At 41.9% G+C, this 17,817-nt stretch overlaps 1 protein-coding gene across 7 annotated transcripts in view; it reads right to left on the reverse strand.

Moving 5' to 3' along the window:
- Positions 1-17,817, reverse strand: part of cables1 (Cdk5 and Abl enzyme substrate 1) — a 52,254-nt gene that overhangs the window by 13,446 nt on the left and 20,991 nt on the right. Inside the window, exons 2-6 of one of the 7 annotated variants that reach the window (XM_088642024.1) lie at positions 10,914-10,985; positions 8,831-8,923; positions 7,404-7,481; positions 399-504; positions 109-265 (exon numbers count right to left, since the gene is read on the reverse strand). In XM_088642024.1, coding sequence (XP_088498150.1) covers positions 109-265; positions 399-504; positions 7,404-7,481; positions 8,831-8,923; positions 10,914-10,985 — 506 coding nt within the window. Of the gene's footprint in view, positions 1-108; positions 266-398; positions 520-7,403; positions 7,482-8,830; positions 8,924-10,913; positions 10,986-17,817 lie in introns of all 7 variants that reach the window. The other 6 variants (XM_088642026.1, XM_088642027.1, XM_088642025.1 and 3 more) reach the window with 6 other exon arrangements.

Raw genomic sequence — 17,817 nt, forward strand, 5'->3', positions numbered from 1 at the left:
CCCGATGCACAGGTGGTAAATTCTGAAAGCCGTCTCCAGGAGCGGACAGCGCCCACGGACACGGCGCTCCCCGCCAGCCCCACGGCGGCGCGGCGGCGGCGGACTGACCCGCGTCGATGCTGCCCTGCGTGCTGCTGGTCCTGGCCAGGCTGAGGCTGCGGTGGCTGGCGTTCCGGAACTGGGTGAAGGAGGAGGTGGAGTCGATGGTGTTCCTCCGGCCGCTCAGCGCGTTGGTGGGGTAGAGGAACTGGGTGTAGGACACAGTCTGGGGAAACAAGAACCGCTGCTGAAGAGAGGCGTCCACACGCCGGGCCCCCATGTCCGGCTCATGGCCGCTGGAGCTTCCCCAAGCTCCCCCCTCACTCCCACCCCGGCCGTGCCCCTCGGGAGCCCCTCACCTTGCCGTCGGCCCCCAGCTCCACGCCCTCCAGTCCGATCACCATCTCCTTGGCACTGACGCCTCCGGACGGGTGGCGCTGCCGCCCGCTGTCCAGCTTCAGCTCCCTGCCGGGCAGAAGGCTGTTTGAGTTCCTCACAGATCCATCCTCGCCTCCCCCCCCCACCCCCGACACCCCGCACAGTTTCCAGAGCAGCTACAGCCTCCGCACGTTTCCAATCTCCCACTCTCCCGTCTGGATGAGTAAGGTTAGTTGTGTTCCGTATCAAACATGCAACCTCGCAAAAGACAGACATCTGTGTGGGGCACGCTTTCTGTGCTTGACAACACGCCCACCACAGCAGCCAGGAACATGGGCGCACAGTCACGCAGTGCAAGAGTCGCTGATTGTACCTTCTCACATACACTTGGGAAATTTCAGACCACATGGCTGCCACTCTTCCCTTTGTGGTTTCGTTCACAGCACTACACTAGTGAAAACACTGGAAGCGCCACGTGGAGAACCGTCACGACGAATGATTCAGCTTCTGCTATCTTGAGACTAATATACGACAGCAGCCACTAGAACCTAGAACCGACCCTTACTAACTCGGGGACCTGCCTGGGGCTTCGATGACCGTTCAAGTCTTCGGTAATCAAAAGTCCAAAGATAACCTGAACTCCTGACTGTGCGCACCTACAGTATGAGATATTCACATAATCCAAAAAAGAAACCATCAAACTGAGCTCGTATTGGATGAGTCTGTAAGTGTGCCGATTCTTTTAACAAGGACTACAGTAGCAGTTTCCTTTACTAGCGAATGCCTGTTAACTCTCTAATGCATATTGATAATAATTCCTTGCATCTGTATAGTGCTTTCCAATCCCAAAGGGTCCTAAAGCAGGGAGGACACACCTCACCCACCACAGACGTGCAGCAGCGATTGTGCACCAGCAGCTGCAGCGAATTCCCAATGATGAGGTTCCTATGCAGACGCAGGAGCGGGTAGATATCGAAACAGGCGTATCACCCGAAACGCCAGGCGAGGTTCAAGGTCGAAGGGCAAAAGGGAAGAAGTATCACAAGCGAGGTAGAGCTCTCTATGAGAAGACTCAATACCGAGCAGCGGGAAGCTGGTCTGGACGGTTTAAATAGCGCTGCCTGGCGCACGGCAGGGCGTGTGCTGATGGATTAACACTGCGGCTGTGCTCGTTATTATCAACCCGCTGCTGGCGCTGGTTTGCTCTTTTGTGGGCTGATCTCTGCTGGCTGGCGACGCTGTACTACAGATCAGAAATGAGAAACGACTTCACTAGTTGAATTACTGTATGTAGGAAATTTAGGAAGACCCCTGGAGTAAAGGCCCCCTCAATAACACATCTAAATGACTTACGATGAAGCAAAAGCTGATAAAAAACAATTACCTTAATCCATAAGCAAGAGTTTCGTAAAGCACCAATATTTCCAAACCCTCCTCTTGTCAACATTTCAACTTTCTAAAACCCTTCCAATTTTATCTTTGAAAAATGCCAACTGATTTTTTAAAATAACAAAATACAGAAGAAATCAGAATGATCATTTATTATCACTTTTTTTTCAGTTCTCAACTATAAAGTTCTCAAAACACCCTTGATTCAGATTTATATAAGTGAGAACATCATTCTGAAATAATTTTAGCAAGATAAACACAGGTGGTGAATCCATTATTCTACACAAAACGAAGAGAACTGAAGTATTTTAGTTTTGTAGTACAAAGTGGTTTTATGTAAACTGTCTGATCTAGAAAAACACTTATTTTAATAACTGACAGATCACAGGCGATTTCTCTTGCTTTGCTGGATATCAGACCTGCCTGTTTATTGAGATTTCAATAATGAAGAGCAATACTGTGATCTGTATTGAAAGCGTGATTTTGTTTTTGACAGAGTCTGATAAAATCAAACACAAGCTACACAGCTGAAAAGCTCATAAGGCTGCGTCTGAAATAAAAAAAATCTGGAAAAGGATTTTTCTGTTCGCAATTCTTGCTGTACACGTAGGAAATTAGCCGTTGTAATGGAAGGAAAAACAAAACCATGGGCTGCAGACACTGAATGCTGTCTTGTCGATCAGACGGTGGTGACAAGCTGTTTTTATCTCTAGGGGTTACCTAGGAGACACATTAGATGTCCGTGCTGCCCTGCTCCCAGGACCAGCAGAAGCCCAGCCTAGCCCTGTGTGTCCTGTGGAGACAGTCCTACAGAGGGCACAGAGAGTGTGTGATGTCACCCTGGAAAGGAGTGGGAATGAACTTCGCAAGATCAATGAACTGCCTTTGTCACCTTTTGTTTTTATCATCTCTTGAGACTGGACAATTAAATTTCTGAAGACAAGTGCTACAATTACTGGAAACCACAAAGGGAATGGTCTTATTTTTTTACCTGATTGCAAAGCAGCATTTAGGAAATGTCAATTGCTACACAGTACAATAACGGCAAACCATGACAATCTGTATTAAGTTTGCATTAGGTGAGTATAAGGACCTACCTAGGAATCATATAGGTACAACACACCTAAGGCAGAGCAATTGTTTCTGAGAACACAGTTTGGAATCTTGCTATAAGATGAAGGGAAGAGTGTTAAACAGTATATTCTTTTGTTATGCGCAACACTATTCTTCTGTTATGGCTGTCTCTCTGCTTCTCTAACAAATTGGCATCTCTAGATAGTCAGGTGCTGTTAATTCAGTATGAAGGCACATTTAATGCTCCAGGGGGATTAAGCAATTAAGAGTATAATTGACTCAGCCAGTTTATAGCACACGTTGGAGAAAATCAGAACAAAGTATTGAACACGGGTTTTTGGTCTGATTTTCGACACTAACCTCATGATCAACCTCAGTGGTGCAACACACACAATTTACAATTAGTTTTTAGCTCCGGTCAAAAGACTGAAACATATATCAGTTACAGTGCCTTGCGAAAGTATTCGGCCCCCTTGAACTTTTCAACCTTTTGCCACATTTCAGGCTTCAAACATAAAGATATAAATTTTTTATTTTATGTGAAGAATCACCAACAAGTGGGACACAATTGTGAAGTGGAACGAAATCTATTGGATTTTTGAAACTTTTTTAACTAATAAAAAAATGAAAAGTGGGGCGTGCAAAATTATTCGGCCCCTTTACTTTCAGTGCAGCAAACTCACTCCAGAAGTTCAGCGAGGATCTCTGAATGATCCAATGTTGTCCTAAATGACTGATGGTGATAAATAGAATCCACCTGTGTGTAATCAAGTCTCTGTATAAATGCACCTGCTCTGTGATAGTCTCAAGGTTCTGTTGAAAGCGCAGAGAGCATCATGAAGACCAAGGAACACACCAAGCAGGTCCGTAATACTGTTGTGGAGAAGTTTAAAGCCGGATTTGGATACAAAAAGATTTCCCAAGCTTCAAACATCCCAAGGAGCACTGTGCAAGCGATCATCTTGAAATGGAAGGAGTATCAGACCACTGCAAATCTACCAAGACCTGGCCGTCCCTCTAAACTTTCAGCTCAGACAAGGAGAAGACTGATCAGAGATGCAGCCAAGAGGCCCATGATCACTCTGGATGAACTGCAGAGAACTACAGCTGAGGTGGGAGAGTCTGTCCATAGGACAACAATCAGTCTTACACTGCACAAATCTGGCCTTTATGGAAGAGTGGCAAGAAGAAAGCCATTTCTCAAAGATATCCATAAAAAGTCTCGTCTAAAGTTTGCCACAAGCCACCTGGGAGACACCCCAAACATGTGGAAGAAGGTGCTCTGGTCAGATGAAACCAAAATCGAACTTTTTGGCCACAATGCAAAACGATATGTTTGGCGTAAAAGCAACACAGCTCATCACCCTCAACACACCATCCCCACTGTCAAACATGGTGGTGGCAGCATCATGGTTTGGGCCTGCTTTTCTTCAGCAGGGACAGGGAAGATGGTTAAAATTGAGGGGAAGATGGATGCAGCCAAATACAGGACCATTCTGGATGAAAACCTGTTGGAGTCTGCAAAAGACCTGAAACTGGGACGGAGATTTATCTTCCAACAAGACAATGATCCCAAACATACAGCAAAATCTACAAAGGAATGGTTCACAAATAAACATATCCAGGTGTTTGAATGGCCAAGTCAAAGTCCAGACCTGAATCCAATCGAGAATCTGTGGAAAGAGCTGAAAACTGCTGTTCACAAACGCTCTCCATCCAACCTCACTGAGCTCGAGCTGTTTTGCAAGGAAGAATGGGCAAGAATTTCAGTCTCTCGATGTGCAAAACTGATAGAGACATACCCCAAGCGACTTGCAGCTGTAATCGCAGCAAAAGGTGGCTCTACAAAGTATTAACGCAAGGGGGCCGAATAATTTTGCACGCCCCACTTTTCATTTTTTTATTAGTTAAAAAAGTTTCAAAAATCCAATAGATTTCGTTCCACTTCACAATTGTGTCCCACTTGTTGGTGATTCTTCACATAAAATAAAAAATTTATATCTTTATGTTTGAAGCCTGAAATGTGGCAAAAGGTTGAAAAGTTCAAGGGGGCCGAATACTTTCGCAAGGCACTGTATCTCAATTGCAGAACACAAATTTCTTAACAAGACATTTTGAATAAACAAAAACGAAGCTTTAATTGTGATAAAAATATTATACTTTTATGTTCCATTTAAATGAAAAGGGCTAGGTGTTAGCTTTTAAGAAGTACAGAACAAACTGCACTGATTCAGAAGAGATTAAAAACCTTGGGCTCATGGGGAATTTGACTAACACAGCTCTCCCACATTCAAAGCTGCTTGAACAATAACGTACAGATTCCACACTCATTATTGCTCAGTAAAAATCTCAAATACAAAATTAGAACTTTCTTTTTTGTGGATTATGTTTTACAAATCCTGCTTCAGCTTTCCCCAGTGTCAGAGCTTACATGAGTAAAATCTTACAGGAGTACAAGTATCTTTATAAGGATCACAGATCTCCAGTACACAGTCATCCGATATATTTTACACTACATCTCTTCTGGAGATCACTGACATTCTATTGCAAAACGTAATGTAACTGAGTTTCGGTGACTGCTGTGTTTGTTAGTAACGACAATCCTACAATACATCTACTGTACTGGGCTACAAAATGCTCAGCAATTATTTTATTTCTTATTACTGACACATTGAAAAGAGGGTAGCAGAACTATGAATCACTGCTTAATTTTTCTTGCAAGGGATTAATATGTCTTGGAAACAGACCGATTGGCGGATTAATTGCAATACTATCTTTCCCTATTACCAGAACTGAAAAGATTCTCACACAGATTCTGAAGAGAGAATTACTCTAGAACCTCTCGACTCAAGAACTTGACTTCGGCATACTTTGCTTTTCTGAGCAGTTGTTCCAGCATCTGATGTACAGTACAAGGACATTATATGACTTTGTTCTTAATGTTCAGGTAAAGTTAAGAGGACCACATGCTTTCTGCTAATATCTGCTTATAACTGATATATCAAGTATGATTCCTAGAATATATAATTTATATATGATTTATATATACAATATATAATCTCTCAAAATGCATTACCCATAATATATTAACACGGGAACTGAGGGATTATGAGTCTATAGCATTAGCACTTTTAAGACTTTCAGCAATGCCAGTTCCCATCTTTGTAAGTTATATAAAGCATGCTGTGTATAAATGTCTAAAAAGAAACATTGTTTTAGGCAAAGAACTAGGGCGAGAGGAGAAATGTGATCTTTTATCAGGTTGATTTTCCAGTTTGGTCTGTAGCGCATCACTTGTTATACTTACGCATAAAATCTGTTTGTGCTAGAAGTCATGAGATGAGACTGAAAAAACACTCAGTTTTTCTTTTTTTAAGCTATGTGAAGAGTTTCACTGTGTTCAAAAGCCACCACTGTACTTTGTCAATCCTGTTCACTCACCGTATAAATCTGTCTCCATTTCAATCTTGGCATTTCGCTAATATGGCATTTTTTTATTTAGCTGGTGCTTTTATTTAAAGTCGCTTACATCTGTACCCATTCCTACAGCTGGCTGCTTTACTGAAGCAGTCTGAGTGAAGTGCCTTGCTCAAGGGCACAACAGCATTGTCCTAATACAGAATCTGTACCCACAACCTTCGGGTGAAATCCGGACCCTTAATCACACTGCAGCCAAAACACTTATAAAACCATAAAAATACCCTTTCGCAATAATACATATATAAACTTGACAGCTCTATTCCATAAAAGAATCTTTAAACCGTAGCTCGTTTCACTACCTACACTTCCTCTGGTATTGCACAACAATGGGTTATTAAAAACGACTTAGCCATAAAGTCAGCTCATTGGAAAAAAGATACAGTGTCATATAAACATACACAAACTCTGTCTAGACAAAGGGGTCAATATGCTCTACTTAGAGCGCACACAGGCTAATAAGTTAAGAGCAAGACACTTCCTAGACCTCAAAGAGTCATCAACATGAAGCTACTGAATACAACGTTCTTGAGAAAAAAGGTCAATATTCCTAAATGGCAATTACTAAATAAAAAGTCCCATTACATTGGATAATCCTCAATTCCCATATTAAATACAGCAGAACAAAGAAATACTAAGGTATAGTAAAACTACAACAGAACTATGGCAAAGCATTGACAAGCAAAGAAAGTGGATATTTTAAACAAAAAAATGAAAATATAGAGTCTGCTAGTTTTACAATGGAAATGTTTTCTAAGGAACACATACTGTAAATATTAAAGAGTTACAAATAACTGGATTCTAAACACTTTTAAACTGGTTACATTAAATTTGAACAGGACAGATATAGTGCAGAGCTCTTTAGGACATCCACTTTCCTCTAAGACTTTGTGACAAGCAATGCTTAACTCTCAGCTGTTCTTTTTAACTTTGTGAATGTACAAAACAGTATATGACATAACAGTTTTTCTGTTTCAGTCAGCTGCTTACAACGAAAAAGAAAATCCTGCTGAATTATCAAACTTGGCATGCTTTAGAATACATACCCTGCTTGGCTACAATCTCGATACGGCAGCACAGAAAATACACTACAGAAGGATCTTCTGCCACTGATTAGGACTATCCTATAAAACAAAATGATGATAAAACTACATAAATACCATACCTTTTTAAATTTGTCTCATCTAAACATTTTGTTTTAAATATAAGCAGACATCATTTGCCACACAGGACTAAAACAATTTCTAGAATCAAGTTACCTGGATGACCATATGAGTCTTTAGAGCATCCATAGTCAGATTGTCTGACATACTCTTGCTTATTCTTATTTGCTTTCTGGGCAATATCTGTACATTCAAATTAATGACATTTAAAACAATGCACTGTAAGCTGCTTATGTCCTAATACTAGTAAAAGCTTTCCCATCTCAGAACAGTCCCAAAGGAAGGCCTGGCCTGGTAGTTTTGATATGAACAGTCAGCCTGATTGTTTCATTACTGGGAAACATCGATGGGTCTAGGAGAAAACCATAGAAGACAATGGTTCAGAAATGCACTGAGACTGGGAATGAATCCATCTGGTAGATATGCTGTAGCAGGAAAACAGCAACCCGAAATGGAAATGATCCACATTCTTTGTGAAGTTGTAACCATGTACAGATTTTACTGTCTGCATCACATACTGGTACTCCAGAAAAGCATTTCCCGTCCACCAGTATGGGAAAAACCACTCTGAACAGAAAACTCAGGTTTCCAATGACTTTGTAGGTGAGTCACGTCTGAAGAATTTATTAACGACAAACATTCTGCTAGAAAATGTTAATGCCTCTTCCTCAGCAGACACTTGAGGTAAGAGCCTGCAATACTTTCATGACTGACTGTTCTTCCCACAGTCCAACTATATGTTAACTTGAGATTTTATCGAGAAAAATGTTTTTGAACCCTATTATGTTTGCAGCTCTTCCTTGATGAAGTAGCCGAGTCCGGAAAATAGGGACCAAAGTTCTGCAGCTGAAAGCAGGGGTCAAACAGCACAGACATACTTGTGTCTACCAGTATACTAACCAAGGCAGAAAATCATATTAGTCTGAGATTTTAGAATTTCAGAGTGATACACCTCCATACAACATACAGCTAGCAAAGGGATTAAATTAACACAGCATGTTTTAAAAACATCATATAATTGCACAGAAGTTTGAATACGAAGACAGCAGCCATATCTCGGGGACCCCAATTATTTGGTTAGTTTCTAATTCAATTTTGATGTAACCCAAAATCTCCTTCATGCATGAATCACAGTAAATTGTTTTTTTATTCTGTACAGCTATTTTTTAGGAATTTCGAAACAAGGAACTGGCCTTAAAAATGCTGAAAAATTTATCTGCATGTAGTGTCCCAGTGTCAACTTACAATTTATTTTCTGCCTTATTTTATGGCGTAATTGAAGCAACAGCCTATTTCATTTTGTTTGGTACCTTCCATTGCGTGTGTCATGCTGTCTCATGTTCTTGATAAAGTGAACCTTCTTAAAGCTCTTTGGTCTGGGTGAACCTGATAGCGTGCGACACCTAAACAAAAAACAGAAAAAAGAAAAGACAACGTGTGTCAGACATACTCACAAAGAACCACACCCAACTCCGGATAGACACATGCAATCGGCCATTATTTTTATTACACACCCACCCAATCTGAGCCCGCCAGCTGTTTAAGATTCATCTGGCAGCCATGAACGCTATGCTGCCCCTCTCCTCCAATGTGCCTCTTGCCAGAATGCAGAGTCCACAATTAATTCAATTCAAGTCAAAATACTTGATTCATCCCCGGTGGGGGCAATTAAAGCAGCAAGCGGCGCAACATACAACACATACCAAACAAAACCACATCGCTGAGAACAAAAACACAGATAAAAAACAGTAAACGGACCATAAAAATGACTGAAATCACCAGTGTGTAATATTTAAGAAGGTATAATAAATTAATACAATATATTAAAGTTAATTAGCACCAACTTGTGGAGCCTGCAGGAGCCCAGCCAGTCACTGGAGCTGCTGTCTCACAGAGAGCCAGGAGAGCTCTGGGCGACTGAGACCCACCCCGCCCCCCAGGGGGCGCTCAGCCGATTGCACCCCAGTGCTGGAGCAGCTAATGACGTGAACCACCCTCGAACCCGCGTCATGAAGAACACACTTCAGGAAGTCACACAAGATACTGAGAGACTTAAATCAGTTGATTTAAAAGAGATTTATGAAATCTCGCACAACTAAAAAAAACAATTGATCTTTCATGAAGGCACGTTTCCACACCCATACTCGCACAAAAAAAACAAAAACAACACATCCTCCTTTCTGGAACCGACTCTAAATGAAAAAAAAACGCTTGTCTATGCAAATATTTTCTAGCAACGACAAATAAACAATTCACATTACTTCACAACCGCCACCCACCCCAACACCACCATCTCTATGAGAAACTTCGGCCAGCCTCAGATTTTAATTTAAAACTGACCTCCACAAAGTGATAAAGCAAGCGTCTCACTATATTACTTCTAATAAAGAAATAGTGTGACTGGTGTGCCCAATTTCAAAAGTTATTTGAGCGTATAACTTATAGTTAGGCACACCAATCACTCCAATCAGCATCGATGGCACAGCAGGGAGAACTGTCAGCTGCTTCAGCTTCCTCGGCCTGCAGATCTCCACTGACTTGGCTTGGAGACACTGTAGCCAGTCTGGAAAAGGCACAACAGCGCCTGCACTTTCCACAGTGCTTAAAGAAATGCAGTTTGGGGAGGCAGCTCCTCATTAACGTTTACCGCAGCACCACAGAAAGTGTCCTCACTAGTGGCAACACTAGTACTGCAGTGACAGATACGCACTGCAAAGGGTTGTAGGGCAACGGCACAGAGGATTATAGGATGTGATTGACCATCAATCGGTGAGATTCACACCATCTGCCGCCGCAATGAAGCCCGACCCATCATTCAGGATCCCAACCATCCCGGACGCAGACTGTTCTCCCCCCTGTGCTCTGGCAAGCGGTACCACACTGTTAAAGCTGGACCACTAGACTCAAGAACAGCTTCTATCCCACTGCAGTGAGCATCCTCAACAGCTGACTGCAGGGCCCTAATACACATCGGCACTCTGCACTTTTTACATGGGCTACCATTTTTTTTTTGGTCATACTACTACATATTTATTGTTCCAACAACACATTTATGGTTCCTGTTGTCTACATTGTGTAGTGTTGTCTGTTGTACTGTGTACGTCCCGAGAGATCAGTGCGATTAAGAATTCCAATGTACGTGTACATATGGCACTAAACTACTCTACTCTATTTTAATTTGTGTTATATAGCAGGCAGCAGCCCTTTTTGAATACGCAAAAGAGTAAGGAAGCAAGAAAAAGAAAGCACTCAGGTTACAGGGTACTAACGTCTAGACTCACTTGGGACTTCCCAATGCGAGCTCAATCCGACACTGAAAGACAAGTAAACTTCTGCCGTTTCTGTGCACAGGTGGGGAGGACGTAACCGTAGGGTCCACCAGCGACAGCTTACCTGCGCAGGGGCGCATTCTCCTCTATATCTTCAAGGGTCTCCAGGGAGGAGCGCTGGGAGATCAGTCTCCGCCTGTGCAGAGAGACACAGGGTCAGGGCACGAGGACGCTGGGGACCGACTACACTACGGCCCCCCAAGGATCAAGAGCGAGGCTGCATGGAGGACAGCGTGTGAAAAACATGGGACGTGGACAGAGTACACCTCTATCAGACAGTGGATGAACACACTGCTGGCAGTTTTCTCATGTACCACCAAAATGATTTGTGTTTTAAAAAGGCTGACCTGTGGGGACAAATAAACAACAACTAATGGTTGACAGAGGCGATGGCTTTGAAAATGGAGTTTTAAATGCATGTACCGTGCAGAGTGGGTGGGACAATTTTAAGATACTACTTTAGGAGTACAGAGCTCTGTGATCGGAAACACAGAGGTCAGGAGAAACTCCTGCTTCCAATTCACTAAACAAAAGAAATAAAAAACAACAAAACTGGTTATTCACTTTCTGAATAGTTTCTGAGGAAACCTCACCTGAAAACCAATAAACACAGAAGGCCTATTCCTTCTCCTTTCTCTTCCATTTATCTAAACTTACCATAGAGGGACCGAAATTCTTTATTCTACACGCTTCCCTGGGGTACAAGGTGTTTAAACCCCCCTGCGGTGTTTAAAAGCAGGACAGGCAGGTCTCAATTCTGATTCGGCGTGTCGAGGAGAGCTGGCCTGGAGGAAGAAGTTAACTACAGTAACAGTGGACTGAAGAAAAACCCTTTCCTCCTCTTCTACTGTCAAAGAAAATACTTCCCTTTGTATTTGCAGGACAATGTGAAAAAGAGTGTAATTAATTTCCATGGTGAGCCACATCAACAGGAGTAATGTTAGGTTAACGAAGGGCAGAGGTTCTTAGACATGCTTGAATACAAAGGAAAAAAGCTTTTAGCTCCTGAAGATCTCTTTTCCGAGTGTGTAACAGCAATAACAAATAGCTGTCTGTACTCAAGACAGCAAAACACGACAAAGGCTTTAAAATTGTTCAAGCCTGCTATCAGAGCTCCAGGCGCAGTGGGAGTGCTGACCAGAACTGACCACTGGTTCACTGTTTTCACCAGAGAGACACTGTAACCTTTGCTCTTGGAGCAGAACACTGCTGGAGGAATAATACAAACAAAGAGCAACAGTCGGTTTTATGGCAATGACTTTAAAAGGCAGTAAGTAGCAGAGGTCTGATGAAAAAATTCAGTTTGTTTCACAGAGTGTGGTTCTCTAAGTGGGTACCTTTAAAGCTTTAGACTCGTTCCTGAAACATACATCAATTTAAGAATTATTTAAAATAATACTTAATCCAGCGAGATTCGCATCTATCCTTTTGACACATTCAGCAGTTCATAACGCTTTAATCACACTCATTATATATGAACTCAGCTCAGTCATCTTCTAACTGCCTCCAGTTCAGGGCTGCAGGGCAGCCGGAGTCTATCCCAGAAAGCAATGGGCGCCAGGCTGGGTACACCCTGGGCGAGACGCCAGTCCATCGCAGGGCACACAAATACAAATAAGCACACACTGTGGGCCAATTCTCCCAGAAGCCAGCTAACCTACCAGAATGTCTTTGGACTGTGGGAGGAAACTGGAGCACCTGGAGGAAACCCCCACACACACACACAGAGGGAGAGCATACAAACTCCTCAAAGGGCCCCAGCGCTGTGAGGCAGCAATACTCACCACGGTGCCACTCGTGTCTGATGTTGTATTACAAGATCATTGTTCACTCTGAGTAAAGCTGCTCGTCTGCTACAGACACAGGACTCCAACAGTAAGTGAGAAAACCAGGTTGCTCAATATAGCTGGATCGGTGGAAGAAGAGTATAAAAGTCATCTGATGTAAGTTTGGTTTTCCAAATCAAAACTCTTGAGACAGAGAATGCCTTCCAATTTAAAATCTAATAATAATGATGATGACGATGATGAAGAACAGCACCTCAAAAGCAAAAAGAACAACATGATGATGGCCTGATGCAGACAGAATACAGCAAATAACAACACATTTCAGTCATGAAGCTCTTCATCTCTGATGAATCCTGTATATAAACACACTAGGTGTTGTGGTACAGTGATGTCTTTGTCAGAATAATATTGCTTTGTTACAACTATAAGACAGCTAGTTAGTTCACAGGCCCGTACAGTAATCCAGCTGTGAGGCAGGTGGTGGTGGAGACCTGAGCCTTTCCTTGCAGGAAACCTTGAAATCAATTCAGATCTTCTATGTGACAGAACACTGCCAGTGTGTTAACAGCAATGAAAACACATTCGTTGCTCTAACACAGATCAGGCATTCAGTAATGACTACTCTGTACAATTAGTTTTGAAACTTCTGACATGTCAGTCCACCTCAAAATCACAGGCGATACCAATCAGGACGTGCTGTAACTGCTCAGGGTCAGTCAGTCTCGTTAGCTTTTTATTCTGGTCTAAATTAACGACGAGCTTTAACTGAAGAGGATCTGCAGGGGAGGAAGAGGGAATCAGCATTGCTGGAGGTTTAATCTGCGCTGGTGACTTGAGTCCCATCAGAACGGAGCTTTTTACTCTCTGTTGCATTAAAATGTTTCACAAGCCAAGTTTCTCATAGCCTGTGCTGGCCTCTGTGCTAAACCCATGGACTAAACTCATGTTATTGAAACAAAGATATTTGCCACACCAGGTATATAGTACGCAGAATCATTCCACACTAACTTACTGTCAATACCACAACAAGGCAGCCACAAACTGTCCTGTATGGACTCCCACCGAACCAATCAATCACAGGGCCTGTTTATGAAAGCCCTCATTACTCCACTAGACTGCGGTGAAACTTAAAACAACTCGACATTCTTGTGGTTACCATCTTATAAATGCGTCTGCCAGTTTCGTCCCCATTGTGTAACAATTCTATTAATAAGCAACAAAGGTTCAGCACCAAGATTCCAACTAAGTGAAGTAAATGAACTTCTTGCATAAACGTTCTCTCCTCTATAATCTATAATCTAAGTTTGATTCTGTGTGGCCATGGAGGAGGTTTGGCACACACTCTGGATAAAGGTCCCTGTTGTTTCATGACTGGCCTAATTTTTGACCAGATTCTCGCTTTTTTAACCTTGTGCTGCTGGTTTCATAAGAATGTGTTCTAATAAGAGGATAAGGGAATGGTCTCAGCATGCAAAACATTTGCAAATTTCAGTCCCACTTTAAAATAAGTGCCTTTTCATGACAGACTAGCCTTTTGTTGTTTTATTTTGGCAGGAACAAAAAACAAAGCAAATCCTATTAAATCTTACATGGTATTAACCCTCGATATACAGCTCTATTCCTCTTTTCAAGTCTTCAAGGCAAGAACTGAACTTGCCCCTTTGATCAAGAACGCATGCCTCACTTTCCTAACACTGAATGACAATCTCAACTTCTGTCACATTTTTTGGCCTGATTCCTAAAAAAAAGAGCTGCCTTATACATCTCTAACAGATAACCTTCTTACCTTAATATGAAAACAAACAGTGATTACAGCATCACCAAATAATTGTCTGATCAGGTGAAGTCAATTAAGTCGTGTTGAGATAATGTGGTTCATTAATCCACTACAATGAATGCTTCTGGCCTAAAGGATTTGACAGTTCTACCAATTATACTAATATTTCACAGAATTCAGCCCTGCTATATTCTCAGAAACTGGTATTACTCCTGAATCCGAGAAGCAAACATACAGCTGCAGTCAAGACTGTCAGTGGGAAATAAGATTGATAGAATTTAGCTTGATGGTTTTCCATTGTGGGTATCAAACAATAATAATGTCTTTTATAAATGTGTTTGATGCATTTTAAGTACTTTAGCAGTGAGTGCTAAAATGCAACACTTTTACAAAAAGACGAGTGGATGGCAGTGGTCTCTGAGGTACAAAAGACAAGCTTAATAATGAGGACATATCTCAAAAAAGCAGAATGTGTTACAAATCTTTTACTAAAACCATGGACCACACTGAAGTACATCAATGGATATAAGATGTGATGAAGATTGAGCATAAGAGCTGTGCCTTTTATAACAAAACAATGCATTAGGAACAATAAGGACTACCAGGGCAAAATGTGGATTCCAGCACTACACATCTGAAGGATAACATTTATTATTTTTGGATGGTCAAGAGGCAGCGATTTACCACTGGAAAGCAAATGGTGTCGAGTCAAATCCTCCGTGCAGCAGCTGCAGAACAGGAAATTGGTGAGAGTTATGTTGTGGGCATTAAGTCAAAATGAAAAAGGCAGGGAGTACAGAAAAAGTCAGACCCAGACTGTTGGAAAGATGCGCCCAAAACCCAGTCACTACTGACAAGTTTCATCAGGAGGTGAATTATCCACCTTGCTAAGCCTTTGCAGAGCCAGATGTGGATTTCAGCTACAGTATGTTTATCAGACTAAACAATTCAGGATCCTGCTGAATATGTGAAATGTAATCCAGTCATACAGCAGTTTGTAAACTGAAATCACAAGGAAAATAAGACATCTCGATGAGGCTCAGTGAGGTACATCACCGGGTGAGTGGAGAAGATATTTAAAGGGCATTTAGGTTAAACTATGAATTTCTGATTTCTTCATCTGAAAAAAGCTGATGATGGAAAATGTCACCAGAACCCGCTATGATTCACATGCACATAAAAAACAAACAAGAGAAAGTCATTTGGCCCACTTTCACGTGGCTTATTTGAAAGCGCTGAGCACAATAATTAGGACTGTACAACAACCTGCCACCAACAAATCATGTCCATAGAAAACTCATATACCAACAATTTATTAAAATAACAAAAAAAGCAATTAAACACATCAAGAGTGGTGCCTGTGATGAACGCCGAAAACGCGACCAATTCAAGCCTCGGATAACAACTCGAGCAAAATCCACTTTTCCACAAGAAATTCAGTGTTGTGAAATTTGCCAAAACAAAGTCAAACACAGTTGTCTGCAATGTTTATTTCTGTTTCGGACAGATTGAAGTCTGAGATACATGTGACTGCTGATCTTTTTTATTTTCTTTTCAAACATCCTTGCGGCTTTTGCCTTTGGATTGTTGTGCTGTGAATCTGGAGCAAACGTTACTAATTCGATCTAACAGCCATTAACAGTGTACGGACGAGCCCCTGGGGGGAGACTGTACTGAACTGCAGAAAAGACATGAAGAGAGCTTAAGAAGCACAACGTCTTTCCTTGGGGCAGCCAAGTATTAATCACTTGGGCATTATGTAAGTGCCGCAGCAGTTATACTGCTGAACAATGAACAACAGCTGTTACTTTATTGAAAACAAACTGCCAGGGCAAAGTCTACAGAGAGGGTGCAGACAGCGCTGGGCACTCACAAAACAAGCTGAAAGGAGCTTTCAAGGTCAAGGGTTTGGAACTTTTGCTCCGGAGGAAAGTTCAGACAACAGTCTCATTATTCTCTCAAACAAAAACACATTTCAAATTCATCACGCTGCACACGCGAAGTGGATTTCTTCCCCAGTATTTGATAACACGCACCAAAACATGGTTTAAAGGAACAGGACTAGAGTTTTCTGCCATGTTCCTTCTCATTCGCAGGACGAAATTCAGTGCCGCAAGGTTGCAACTTGAGAAGGTCTGCAGAAAACATAAAAATGCAAAACTGGAAAATATGATGAAATATGATTAAAGGGGAGCCTGCAAGGAAAGGGATTTGTAGCACAATTTATCACACAATTACCAATGTGCAGCCAAGCAGTTGTTCTTCAGGGTTATTTTTTAACTCATTATTGCAGAATTCAATGGCAATGATCAGGCATAAGAGTTTCTAAATACCATAAATTAATAAAGGAAGTGTTTTGGTATAATGTCACCTTATCAGGCACATTTAATATGACAAGCAGAATGCAGTGTACTGTATAAATAAGGATAAGTGTTTTTTTCAGTCCATCCTGACCTGATTAAACATGTCTTGAAATGTTCACATCTACCTTTTAAATTTACTCATAATGTTTCTTAAGATACCAAGTAATCAGTTGTCTACTAGTACAAACAGGGTGATCAAGGCACTGAAAGTAGCACAGGTTTAATTTTGCACACATCACTGACAGATGGAACTGTTTGACATGGTACCCAGTAATGGTACCCAGTCACTTTCTGACCGATTTATCCAGTACAGGGTCACGGGGGAGCCGGAACCTCTCCCAGCAAGCAACAGGCAGGGTACACCCTGGACGGGACACCAGTCCGTGCCAGGACACACACAGACACACTCACACACTCAGACCAGGGCCAGTTTTCCCAGAAGCCAAAAGAGCAGCATGTCTTTGGACTGTGGGAGGAAACCAGATCACCCAGAGGTGACCAACACAAACACAGGGAGAGCATACGAACTCCACACGACCTACAGACAGACAGCACCAAGGGACTGGATGGGAGCCCAGGGCTCCGGCGCTGCGAGGCAGAGATACTGACCACTGTGCTTCCCACCCATCGATTTTAAAAATATAACAGATATAAAATGGGAAAAGAAGTCTTCCCTGCCTCTCGTTTTTAAGCACAATGAAAGCTAAGTGCTCGAATCAATAGTTTTTTCCATCATTTGCAAATATTTGGATAGAAAAAAATCAAATGGCATTCAAGACAGTGAGGTGGGTAGCACTGTAGTAACACGGTTATGATACCAATCAGTTCTAGGCATTCAAAAGATAATGAGGAAATGCACTTACACATGTAGCTTGTATCCTTAATTGTTCAGATTCTAAATGAATTGTCTGGGGACGGGTCTGAGAAGCTACAACCACACTGAAAGCAGAGAACTGGATTTGTTTATGCTCCAAACCATCATCATTATAAGCTGCAACGATAAATGAAAACAAACCAAAACACATAGCGCAGGGCAGATAT

Source organism: Lepisosteus platostomus, chromosome 8 (assembly GCF_059453375.1).
Source record: "Lepisosteus platostomus isolate fLepPlt1 chromosome 8, fLepPlt1.hap1, whole genome shotgun sequence".
Lineage (NCBI taxonomy): Eukaryota > Metazoa > Chordata > Actinopteri > Semionotiformes > Lepisosteidae > Lepisosteus > Lepisosteus platostomus.